Below are 12219 nucleotides of genomic sequence, written 5' to 3' on the forward strand. Positions count from 1 at the left end.
ATCCAGGCAGATGGCCAAGGCCGGCCTGGGGGGACGCAGCTGGGAGGAACGTGCGGCTGGCGCTCACCACCCTCATGAGGAAGACGTTGAGTGGGAAGTTGGGGTTGCGGTGGAGGTCTCTGATGGGTGGCGTCTGGACGGCCTCTCCGCCACACTCCACCACAAGGCTGGGCGCCAGGACGCTCAGCAGGTTGCTGCTCCGCAGCCCCCGCAGGCCCCAGGCCAGGATCTGGAGGGGAGCAGGAGGTGGTGGTCACCTCCCAAAGCGGGGTCGGGGCTGGGCTGCTGATGGGCTCTGCGAAGCTCAGCTGTGGGACGCTGGCCCCCTGCACAAGGTCCCGCTCCTGTCCTGCCCTGCCCGAGGAGTGGGAGGCGGAGGGAGATGCTGTGGCCCGGGTGGTCTGGTGACAGGAGGGAGCAGCCAGCGAGGCGGACCGGAGCTCACCAAAGGGAGACAGAGGGCCTGGAGGGACCTGGCACAGCCCCATCCTTGGTGACGAGGCTGGAGGGCAACCTTGCCCCATCCCCAGGCCATGGACTCCTGCCCCGTCCTGGTGGGGTGCAGCAGCCGGGCCCTCCGGAGGGGAGGCACCTGCAGGTTATTCGGGACCATCAACCTCTGCCCGCCATGCCAGCAGGAGCTCCCTGGCCCCAGCCAGCATCCAGCCCAGGTCTCCTCCCTCTGGGCAGATCTTCCTGCCGGGCCCCCCCTTCCCGGCTCCATCCCCTGCCAGCTGGAGACGCTCCAGCCTCGCGGGACAGAGACCAGGCCTGGCTGCTGACCCCCAGGGCAGGCCTGGAGCCCCCCATGGGCAAGGTGAGCGGAGCCCCCCAGCCATCCCACGCACCTCAATGGCCATCAGCCTCAGCGTGGGCCGGACCTCGCGAGGGATGACGTAGAGCCCGTTCTTCCAGGCGGGGAGAGGCAGGCGGCCTGCTGCACCGTCCTGGGAGAGGCAGGACCAGGGAGCCGTGGGACACGCTGGCTCGGCTGCGCCCAGGCCCTTGCTTTGTGCTGAGTGCGCTGGGGAAGGACCAGGCCTGGCGGCTGAGAGTGACTCCTCCCGATGCCCCAGGCCCAGGTGACCCACCCGGCCCTTCTCTGCAGCTCGCCGTTCCCGGGCATGCCGACAAGTGGCCGAGCGGGTCGGAGACACATGTTCAGTGGGACCCCCTGGGATACTCTGCCTGGAGGAGTGACGGCGTGTCTCCCAGTCCCCAGGGTGTTCGCACTGGGGCAGGACGTTGCCCAGCCCTGCCGGGTGTTTGCCCATCTCGATTCCTCGCCCTCCCTTGCAGCCCTGCTCCAGCGCCCCACTAGCCAGAGAGTTGGGAAGTTTAATCTAAGCTCAATCTCCCTCGCTGGAAACTGAGACAATTTCTCCTTGGCCTAGCCTCAGTGGCCCAGGAGAACAGTCCTCCACGGGGCTGGGGGAGCGGTGCCAGGCCCAGGCTAGCAGGAGGGGAAAGTGCAGGGGCAGGCGGGTGTCGTATCGAATGCTGCTCCATTCCTTGCGGGGAGGGACACTTTTCAGGCTGGGAAAGGAAGGCCAGGTGTCACCTAGGGGTTTTTAAGTCCCAGCTTGACAGGGTCCTGGCTGGGATGACTTAGTTGGGGTTGATCCTGCTTGAAGCAGGGGGCTGGACTTGGTGACCTCCTGAGGTCCCTTCCCGCCCTGGGAGTCTCTGATTCTGTGCTACCAAGTCAGTGACTTACCAACACATATTATATCAACACTGCTACCTTTAGCAGCCAAACTTACAATCTCATCAGAAAAAAGACAGCAAGTTAGTTTGACAGCATCTCTTTCCCTTGAACCCATGTTGGTTGGCTTCAAATCTATCCCTCATCATCACCAACAATCGTGGGCTCCATGCCCGTTGGTGTCTGCTTTACTATTTCCTTCCAGTTTAACTCTCTTATCCTCCTTTAATTCCTTTATTAAACAAGTCCCGTACCAACAGCTCCATTATCGTGCCCAGGATCCATGTCAGATGGACAGGCCTATAATTACCTGTGTCATCCCTTCTACCGCTTTTAAAACAGTGGCACAACTGTGGCTTTCTGCCATTCTCTGGGAACATGCCTGTTATTCCAAGACTTATTGAAAATCAGCATTAACAGTCAAGCAAGATCCTCAGCCAGTTCTTTTAAAACTCTTGGGTGCAGGTACGACTCCCTGCCCCCAAACCTCTTACTACCAACAAGCAAGGGAGTCACAGGAATGTCCCGCTTCTGCTAGTCACCACCGAATGCCTTGTGAGGTCTCAAATGAAAGCCAGCATCATACTGGTCACTAACATCAGCATGAAATGCATGGACATGAGGAGTCACGTCCTTAGATTGAAGGTCTGGTCTTTGAGTCAGAATCAAGGTCTGAATCACCTGCAGAGGTGAAAAAACCAGGCTTTCTGTCAGACACGAGATGTTCACTCACCCGTCTCCCTGGCAGGATGCTAATTTACCGCATGCTGGCCCATTTACACGGAAAATTAAACCCAGGCTGGCTATCCTCTGTGTGTGTGTGTGTGTGTGTGTGTGTGTGTGTGTGTGTGTGTGTGTGTGTGTGTGTGTGTGTGTGTGTGAGAGAGAGAGAGAGAGAGAGAGAGAGAGAGAGAGAGAGAGAGAGAGAGAGAGAGACTCAGGCTGGATGTGTGTGTGACAGGCAGAGCAGCTCTCAGCGGCTAAGGATGACCCCATGGGGCTCTAACCTAAGCTGGCAGGTAACACCTCTGAGCTGAACACAGAGCAGGGAGGACCCGAGCTGGGTTTGAATCCGAAGCGGCAGTTAGCAGCTGGGGGAGTTGGAAGGAGCCAGCCTGGGCTCGGGGGAGGCTACACCCCAGAGGGGCCCCCCTCGGGCTCCTCTCCCCAGGATGGGTTGGAATGATTGTCTCTGCCGGCTGTACTGACCCCTCTGTGCTGAACTGCGTCTCTGTCGACTGATAAACTCCCTGTTCTACCTGCTGAGTGAGTCACCCCTGCCTGCGGCCGGGGTGCAGAGCCTGGGGACCCCTGAACCCCCTGACAGTGAGTACTAGGTAAGCTTTGGAGATTACAAGTAGAAGGCAAAAAGGCCACCCCTTCGTCCCTCAGCCGGGAAGTAACCGGACGGCATGTCTGCACTGGCGAAACGGGATCTCAGCCGACCTTGGCTGAAAAGCTGCACAGGACTCTGGGGCAAGGCGAGTGTCTTTAGCCAGGGTGTGTTCTCTAGGTAACCCTTCCCAGCCATGAGCCGTACTGGCATTTGCCCTTTGAGGAGAAGCTTGTTCTCGTTTTCCCCACTCCTAGAGCTCAGCACGCCAGGGGCCAATGTGGACATTCAAGAGGATAGCCAGCCCTGCTGCGTCTGGGCACGTCCAGTGGATGGAGGTATGGGAACTGCAGAGGAATGCTCCCAAGGCCAGGGGGGTCTGGGGTTACTAGCCTGTCGGACAAGGTTATGCCTATGCAAGACTGCGCCTACACAATTCTAGCTCCCCCAACCACACAGCTACTGCCCGCGGCTTACTTGGCCAGCCCCACAGAACCAGGTGGATGGGAGAGTGGCTCCTGACAGCTTCCCTTCCTCCTTATGTCTCGCGAGGAGTACAGGGGTCGACTGCAACCCCAAGGGGTCGGTTTCGCGCTTCCCCACCTGACGCGTGAAATCAAACCCCAGGAGACGGACCCTGAGCCGGGCTAGTGCAGACAGCCCCAGTAGGGTCTGGCGTTGCCCAGCAGAGGATGCTACCGCCAGGGGAACCCAAGCCAGACTTGAATCAGAGAGCGTAACAGAGATATAGGCATGAGAGCAACAAGAAGTCCTGTGGCACCTGCTAGACTAACAGATATTTTGGAGCATGAGCTTTCGTGGGCAAAGACCCGCTTCATCAGATGCATGAGTGGGGGCGTGTTTCAGAGGGGTATTTAAAGAGTGGGGTCCCAGGAAGAGGGAGGGCCAGAGCTGACAAGGTCTATTCAGCAAGGTGCAAATGGCCCAGTGTCAACAGCACTTATCAAAAGAGGAAAAAACAAGTCAGATCAGACAGGGGGACGTGAGCCTTTGTCAGAGTCTAATGAGGAGATATTAACACCCAGGGCAGAGAAGCTGCTTTTGTAAGGTGCCAGCCGCTCCCAGTCTCTGTTTAATCCTGGTTAATGGAATCAAATTTGCAAATGAATTGCAGCTCAGAAATTTCTCTCTCCGTTTGATTTTTGAAATGTCTTTGTTTCAGGACTGGCACCCTTCAATCTGCCAATGAGTGTCCAGGGAGATTGAAGTGTTCCCCCACAGGCTTCTGTACATTACCCTTCCTGATGTCTGATTTATGTCCATTTATTCTTTTACAGAGAGACTGTCCAGTCTGGCCAATGTAAATTGCAGTAGGGCGTTGCTGGCACATGATGGCAACCACCCCACACTCATGCATCTGATGAAGTGGGTCTTTGCCCACGAAACCTCATGCTCCAAAATATCTGTTAGTCTACAAGGTGCCACAAGATTTCTTGTCTCGAAGAGAGATAGCCGTGTTAGGCTATTGTAATGGGGTTCAGGGGTCCCCCTGGCTCTGCACCCGGCTGCAGGCAGGAGTGACTCTCACTCAGCAGGAGAGTAGCGGGTTTATTAGCCGACAGGACACAGCGTCGTACAGAGGAGTCAGTGCAGCCGGCAGAGACAGCCAGGCCAATCCATGCAGGGGAGAGGAGACCCCGAGGGACCCCCGGAGCTGGGGCCTTGCCCCCTCCTTGGTCTCGCTCTCTCTCCAAGCCCAGACTCACTGCTCCCAACTCCCAGTTCCAATTCAAACCCCTCAGGCTCCACCTCCCTCTCTGTCTGAAGCCCAGAGGTGTCACCTGGTCACCAGGTTACCCTTAGCAGGAGCCCCCCACCCTCTGTGAGCCCCCCCCACACATATCTCCCACTACATCACATCTATATACTGTCAAACAAAACAAGCAGTCCAGGAGCACTTTAAAGACTACCCAAATAATTTAGCAGGTGGTGAGCTTTCATGGGACGGACCCACTTCTTCAGACCAGAGCCCTACCAGAACAGGCTTCCTATGGGCTGAAGAAGTGGGTCAGTCCCACGAAAGCTCACCACCTGCTACATTATTTTGTTAGCCTTTAAAGTGCTACTGGCCTGCTTGTTTGTTTGGAATCAGAGAGGTGGCCGAGTTGCTCTGTACCTCCAAAGACAACAAGAAGTCCTGCGGCAACTTATAGACTAACAGATATTTCGGAGGGTGAGCTTTCGTGGGCACAGACCCAAGCAAGACTTGGCACCGAAGGCAAACCAAGGTGCGGCCAGGCAGAGCCTTTTTCACACTCTCACGCTGTCGACTCAGACCAAAGGTGTTGACCGCGCCAAGCCCCCGATTTTCACCTAGCCGGATGGATTCCGAACCAGTTCTTCCCTAGCGGTAGCTGAGTTTTCCTTTCTCCAGACAAGCCAAGGAGCAATGGGCTTGAACTGCAGCCAGGGAGGTTTAGGTTGGACATTAGAGAAAACTTTCTAACTCTCGGGGTGGAGAAGCACTGCAGTAAATTGCCTGGGGAGGTTGTGGAATCTCCAGGGCTGGGAATAGTTCGGAGCAGGTTAGACAGACGCCTATTGGGGATGGTTTAGCCAGCGTTTGGTCCTGCTGTGGGCCGGGGACTGGACTCGACGACCTCTCGAGGTCCCTTCCAGCCCTGGGGCTGTGCATTCGATGGCGGTGTTTGCTGGCGGCTCTAGGCAATGTCACGCTGCCCATTTCCGCCCGGCCCTGCCATTTAAGGGTGGTTTGAATTGCGGTCCCATCCGCCGAAGCACTTGTGAACCCTCCCCTCGGCTGGTGCCAAGGCCGTCGCCTGCCCCCCCCGGTAACCCACTGCCCCCTTCACCTGGGTATCCGACAGGAGCTCAAAGGCAACCAGGAGCTCGCCTGCTGCCTTCCGCCGCCGGGTGATGGGAAGCCGCTGCAGGCGGGGGGGCACCCTGGAGCTGAGATCCAGACACACCAGTGGGGCGCAGAGGCTCCGTCCCAGGAACTCGTCCTTGTCCTGAGACAGGAGAGACGAGGTCAGCTCCTGCGGGTCCCCGTCGCCCCTTCCCTGGGGCCTCCCGCTTACAATGACGTGCTGGGCAAAGAGCTCCACAGCCACCAGGGGCGGGTCCTGCCGGGTGGCCTGGGCATCCCCGTAGATCAGCAGGCGGTGGAAGATGAGGGTCTGGTCCCAGCTGGGGTTCAGGGTGGCAGTCAGGGTCTGTGTGCGCTGGCTCATGTGCAGGAAGGACACGTGGGCATAGGGGTCTGGGGGCGAGAGACAGGAGAGCCAGGCAGTTCAGGCTCAGGAGACCCTGCAGGAATCCCTCGGCCGGGGCAGTTCCCCTCCGGACATGGTGGCCTGCGAGGGGCACCTGGGTGGCCTGTGGGGCACCGGGAATGCTCAGCAGCAGGACCCCACAGGGACACCATCTGTACAAGCTGGGCCAGTCAGAGCGCGGAGGCCTGCCTGGCCGTCGGGGTGACACCAGTGATCGCTGGCTGAGGTGGCAGGCGTTGGCTCTGGGCGCCCAGACATGGGTGGGGCTGGAGCCGCACGGGGTGAGGGCTGGGGGGTCGAGTCACGCCACCTACCGGGGGCGCTCTTGCCCTCGCATGGTGCCAGGTCCCTGGCTTGGTAGATGTAGCAGCGCAGCTGGTAGTAACTGGGCTCTGGAATACGAAGCGGTCCCAGGGATCAGCCGGCTTCGGCTGACGTAGGACCCAGCTGGGCCCTGCCACGTGCCCCACCGGTCTGTCCCGGCGCGTCCGGGCCCAGAGCAGATTTCTTTCTTTTTTTGTTTTAGAGCTGGAAGAGACCTGAAAAAGCCATCGAGTCCAGCCCCCTGCTCGAAGCAGGACCAGACCCATCAGCTCAGCCCCGCCAGGGCTTTGTTGAGGTGAGACTTAAACACCTCCAGGGATGGAGACTCTACCACTTCCCTGGGGAGACCATTCCAATGCTTCACCACCCAAGGAGGGAAGAAGTTTTTCCTAATGGTCAACCTGGACCTTCCCAACCACAACTTGAGACCATTGTTCCGTGTTCTGCCATCTGTGACCACTGTGAACAGCCTCTCTCCAGCCTCCCTTCAGTAAGCTGAAGGCTGTTATCAAGTCCCCCCTCAGTCTTCTCTTCTGCAGACTAAACAGTCCCAATTCCCTCAACCTTTCCCCATAAGTCACATGCTCCAGCCCCCGAATTATTTTGGTCGCCCTCAGCTGGACCCTCTCCAGTGTGTCCCCATCCTTCCTATAACTGGGGGCCCAGAACTGGACACAGCACTGCAGATGCGGCCTCACCAAAGCCGAATAAAGAGGAACAATCCCATTTCGACCCTGCCCTCTGGCGAGCGGCCCAGGAGGCGTTGGGGTGGGCAGGTGGGGCCACCTCCCCGCACCGGCCGGGCCAGGGACTCACGGGGGAAGACGCAGGTGAGCAGAGGTGTGTTCAGCTGCAGGATGTTCTGCGACGGGGACCTCTTCTCTCTCGCCCCCTCCGCCGGGGTCTTTTTCTCCTGCTTCTCTGCTCCTTCCGCCCCCTCCTGATCTCCGAACTCCACGCCCTGAGCAGAGAGCCGCCCACAGCCCCGGCCGCGGCACGCTGAGCCCTCACTGAGCCGGGCGCCCCCGGCACGGCTGCCGGACGTTAGAGCGTCCCATTCCCCTTCCCCCTAGGCGCTACCGAACCCGACACCATCACCACGTCCCCCCACCTCCGCTGTAACCCCCAGGCCCAGTCCCTCTGGCCGCCTTTCGCTCTCGCTGGGGCCGAGCTGCCCCTCTAGGCACGCCGCCCCCTCCGCCTTTGGGGCCCGGCTCTGAGCCGGTGGCTCGTGCAAGCAGCAGGAGAGAAGAGACACTCCAAGTGGAGCCAGTAGCCAGGGACTCTGCCCCCGCCGGCCTGGGACTGAGCGCTGGTCCAAGGGGGTTCCCAGCTGAGGCTGCCTGCCCCCGGCAAGGCCTCCCGGTGGCTGGCTCTGCCAGGGTGTTTCCTCCATCCCATGCAGACAGACTGGGCCAGACCAGCTCGGGGGGAAGCCTCCAGCCAGGCTCGGGCCCAGAGTACCAGCAGAGGACAGGATCTCGCCCAGGATCTTACCAGGGAGCCCTCCAGCAGGAAAACGGGCGCCACCTGGGCAGGCTGCACAGGCGCGAGTCTCCTGCACCAGCGACGTCGCCGGTAGGTGTCCTGGGGCTGGGGCTGCAGGTGGAACTTCCAGCCAAAGCAGGAGGCGTATTCCCAGCTGTCCTCCTCCGCCGGCGTCGGGGCAGAGTGCTGCGCAAGCGGGACAGGCTGAGCCGGCGAGCACAGAGCCTCCCTTGTACGTCCCCGCCATGCAGGCTGGGTGCTGCAGCCTCCCCCGGGGTGAGGGGCGGGGTGTCCAGAGAGCCCCAAGCCAGGACACCTTCTCCCAGCCCTGGCGCAGCCCCCGCTCACCAGCTGCAGGAAGGTGGCAATTTCCTGCTCTTGCCTCTGAGCGTCCAGGTCCCGGCAGCGTCTCCGCAGCCAGCACCGACGGCGGTGTGTGTGGTACGTCTTCTCGGCCGCGCTCCAGGCCTGGGGGACTCCGGCAGGGGGCTCGCCGGTGCCGTACTCCCAGCCTGCAGGCAGCCAGGCCGCCGTCAGGCTGGCACACCCCCCCCCCGCCCCACAGGCACAGCTGCCCAGCGCTCTCCAAGGAACCACGCAGACTCCGGCCCGGCTTTGGCTGCCGCTTGGCCCACCACCAGGACGGGAGTCTGCTCCATCCTGCTGCAGGGACAGCCTGCCATGTGCCTCCTCCCCCGGTGGCCCCAGGCTCTCCGACGGCGAGGGCAACCCAGCCCCCATGCCCTGCCTGCCGAGGCAGCCGGCAAGCTGGGCAGCTTGGCCCGGTGGGGCTGAGCGGCTCAGGTGAGCACGTATCCGCAAACCTCCCTGTGCGGGGCTGGAGAAGGGGAACGAAGTCGGGCCTCGGCCCCGCAGCCCAGGGTGGAAAGGGGCTTGGGCCTGGGTCTCGGACCCCTCCAGCCTGGCGTCCCAGCGGCCAGACAGACAGACCAGCGGCCGCCTGGTCTCCGTTGCCACGAACCTCTGCACAGGGCACAGGTGGAAGCCACAGAGGGAGCCCAGAGCGCCCTGGGGAGAAGCGGGGGGGGCACTTACCGGCCTCATCCACCGCTCGGTTCACCTGCACCGTCCAGCCTCCCACGCAATGCCAGCCCTTGGGGCACAGGAGCTGCTCCTTGGGGGCGACGGCAGCACCTCCCTGCAACCCAACGCGCAGCTCAGCCTGCTGGCTGGACAGGGGCCGGCAGCCAGGCTCCTGGGGGGCCCAGCCAGAAGGGGGCAATAGGGGGAATACGGGGGGAGGGCTCTGACTATGGGTGCGGCACTTGGGGGGTAGGAGGGGGCTCCAGGCTGGTGCATCGTGGCCCCAAGCTCTCTGGCACGTGCCAGGCTGCAGCTCCAGCATGTAGGTGTGGGCGGAAACCGGCCACGCCCGAGTTACCGTCTCCTGCCCCAGCGGGCAGGGCCACGGCTGAGCACAGGGGCCAGACAGGCTGCAGCCCCGGAGCCCCTGCGCCAGCCCCGCCGCTCCTCACCGCGTCGGTGTTGGGAGTCGGGGCCGGGGCCCACTCTGCCCCTGGCTGCCGGCTCTCGTTCTCGTACACCTCCTCCAGCACCTCGCGGTGGTTGGTCTCCGTGTCCAGCAGCAGCCTGCGGGCAGGCCGTGGCAGTCAGGCACGTGGCAGCCTCGGCCCCGGGCTCCACCCTGTCACCTGCTGCCCCCATCCGCCCTCCGGGCCAGCACCCAGCACCTCCTCCTGGGGCCCCCCGCCAGCAGGGCAGGACACCGCTCCTTCACCCTGCGGCCGATCCCCTGGCACCTGGAGGCCTGCTGGGCGCCCGGTGGGGGGTAGGCCTCCCTAGCCTGATGGGGACAGAGCCTGGAAACAGGCTGCTGAGCACCCTACAGCGGGGAGTTCCACAGGTTAGCACCGCGACCAGCAGCCTTCCGCCAGCTCAGCTTTCCCACTCGGCGGGAGGGGGCAGCAGCCTGCCCGAGCCCCTGTGCACCGGGAGGGCTCCCTGAGAAAGGGGCAGGGCTCGACACTTGGGATGTTCCCACCCGCAGGGCTGCAGAACAGCTCGGCACCGTTCGCAGCAGCTGACTCACCGCCTCTGGGGCTCCACCGCCCAGTCGCCGTCCCAGCGCCAGCCCCGGGGCAGCTGGAACTTGTCCCTCGGGAGGCTGATCTTGCCGGTGATGTCCGAGAAGCTGGGGTGCTGCAAGAGCCCCTTGGGCCCCCACTTCCCGAAGAGCTTCACCTGGTTCTCGTACTGCCGGAAGAGATGGCAGCGGTCAGCCCAGGGGCGAGGCCGCGGCCCTGGGGGTGGGCGAGCTCCGGGCATCGGGGGTCCAGTGGGGGCTCTTACAGACCGGGCTTTGGGGTCCCACTGCCCAATGCAAGCAGTGCTGCGTCCGCCCACCCAGCCCCGCCCTTCCCCAAAGCTGCCCCCTCCTCCTCACCGTCTCCGCATAGACCCCGAGCCTCCCCTCGCAGCGTTGCAGGAACTCCTGGCTGTCGGACACCAGCCCCAGCCACAGGCACACACGCAGCTGGCCTTGGACGGTGCCCTGCTGGTTGCCCTGGGGGCTCTGCAGGAGAGAGGCACAGGGGCCGTGCTGCGCCAGGAGAGGCCCGAGCCAGCTCGGCAGCCGCTTGGCTCGTGGGCACCCCCCCCGCCACCTGGCGAGATCCTGGCCCATCACTTACCTGCAGGAAGAGGGTGTGGGTTTTCCCGCACAGTCGGCCGCAGGCCCGGGGGCCAGCCTTGGAGAACATGACGGTGTGCGCCTTCACCCGGGCGCAGGCCACCTGGTGCTCCTTGCACAGCATCCAGATCACCACGTCGGGCAGGCCGGCTTGGGGCTGGGGCAGCACACGAGAGGGAGGAGATTTAATATTTAAAATGTCTGCCAAGCTTAACAACTATAATTGCAGACGTTTCGTTACTGAACGGAGGTAACATCATCAGCGCCTAGTAAGAGATCTTATATAGTCCTTCCACATAGGCCTTATCAGTAATTACTTCCTAATTTGTCCACATATCTATTCTGGAGATACCATCACTGGCTCGAACCAGTAACAGAGAGGGAGCCGGGCTAGTCTATATACTATCAAAACAAAAAAGCAGTCAAGTAGCTTCAAAGACTAACAAAATCATTTATTAGGTGAGCTTTTGTGGGACAGCCCCACTTCTTCAGCCCACAGCCAGACCAGAACAGACTCAATATTTAAGGCACAGAGAACCAAAAGCAGTAATCAAGGTTGACAAATCAGAAAAAAATGATCAAAGTGAGCAAATCAGAGAGCAGAGGGCAGAAAGGGTGGGGGAGTCAAGAATTACATTATGCCAAAGAGCCCCTATAATGACCCAGAAAATTTGCATCTTGGTTCAAACCACATGTTAATGTGTCGAATTTGAATATGAAAGAGAGTTCCGCAGCCTCACTTTCCAGACTGTTGGGAAAATTCCTCTTTAGTAAGACGCAAACTTTTAAGTCATTAACAGAATGGGCCACTCCATTAAAATGTCAGCTGACCAGTTTGTGGATCAGGAGTGTTCTGATGTCTGTTTTGTGCCCATTGACCCTTTGTCTAAGGGAGTTTGAAGTCTGTCCGATATACAAAGCACCTGGGCATTGTTGGCACATGATGGTATATGTGATGTTAGTTGAGGAACATGAGAATGTGCCTGTGATTCTGTGACTGACCTGGTTAGGTCCAGTGATAGTATCGCCAGAATACATATGTGGACAAAGCTGGTAGTGGTTTATTAACCAGGTCAGTCACAGAATCACAGGCACATTCTCATGTTCCTCAACTAACATCACATATACCATCATGTGCCAACAATGCCCAGGTGCTTTGTATATCGGACAGACTTCAAACTCCCTTAGACAAAGGGTCAATGGGCACAAAACAGACATCAGAACACTCCTGATCCACAAACTGGTCAGCTGACATTTTAATGGAGTGGCCCATTCTGTTAATGACTTAAAAGTTTGCGTCTTACTAAAGAGGAATTTTCCCAACAGTCTGGAAAGTGAGGCTGCGGAACTCTCTTTCATATTCAAATTCGACACATTAACACGTGGTTTGAAGCGGGATGGGAATTTTTTAGTTCATTATAGGGGCTTTTTTGCACACTTG

The 12219-nt window shown here is 60.0% G+C and overlaps 1 protein-coding gene across 1 annotated transcript in view; it reads right to left on the bottom strand.

Annotated features, from left to right (window-relative positions):
* Positions 1–12219, bottom strand: part of FER1L5 (fer-1 like family member 5) — an 82921-nt gene that overhangs the window by 20060 nt on the left and 50642 nt on the right. Inside the window, exons 25-37 of the mRNA XM_074981575.1 lie at positions 10780–10935; positions 10533–10661; positions 10179–10342; positions 9604–9718; positions 9164–9266; positions 8456–8619; positions 8117–8293; positions 7436–7580; positions 6610–6687; positions 6101–6282; positions 5873–6031; positions 849–947; positions 68–229 (exon numbers count right to left, since the gene is read on the bottom strand). Of these exons, the coding sequence (XP_074837676.1) occupies positions 68–229; positions 849–947; positions 5873–6031; positions 6101–6282; positions 6610–6687; positions 7436–7580; positions 8117–8293; positions 8456–8619; positions 9164–9266; positions 9604–9718; positions 10179–10342; positions 10533–10661; positions 10780–10935 (1833 nt within the window). The remainder of the gene's footprint in view (positions 1–67; positions 230–848; positions 948–5872; positions 6032–6100; positions 6283–6609; positions 6688–7435; positions 7581–8116; positions 8294–8455; positions 8620–9163; positions 9267–9603; positions 9719–10178; positions 10343–10532; positions 10662–10779; positions 10936–12219) is intronic.

This window comes from Carettochelys insculpta, chromosome 31 (genome assembly GCF_033958435.1).
Source record: "Carettochelys insculpta isolate YL-2023 chromosome 31, ASM3395843v1, whole genome shotgun sequence".
NCBI classification, from domain to species: domain Eukaryota; kingdom Metazoa; phylum Chordata; order Testudines; family Carettochelyidae; genus Carettochelys; species Carettochelys insculpta.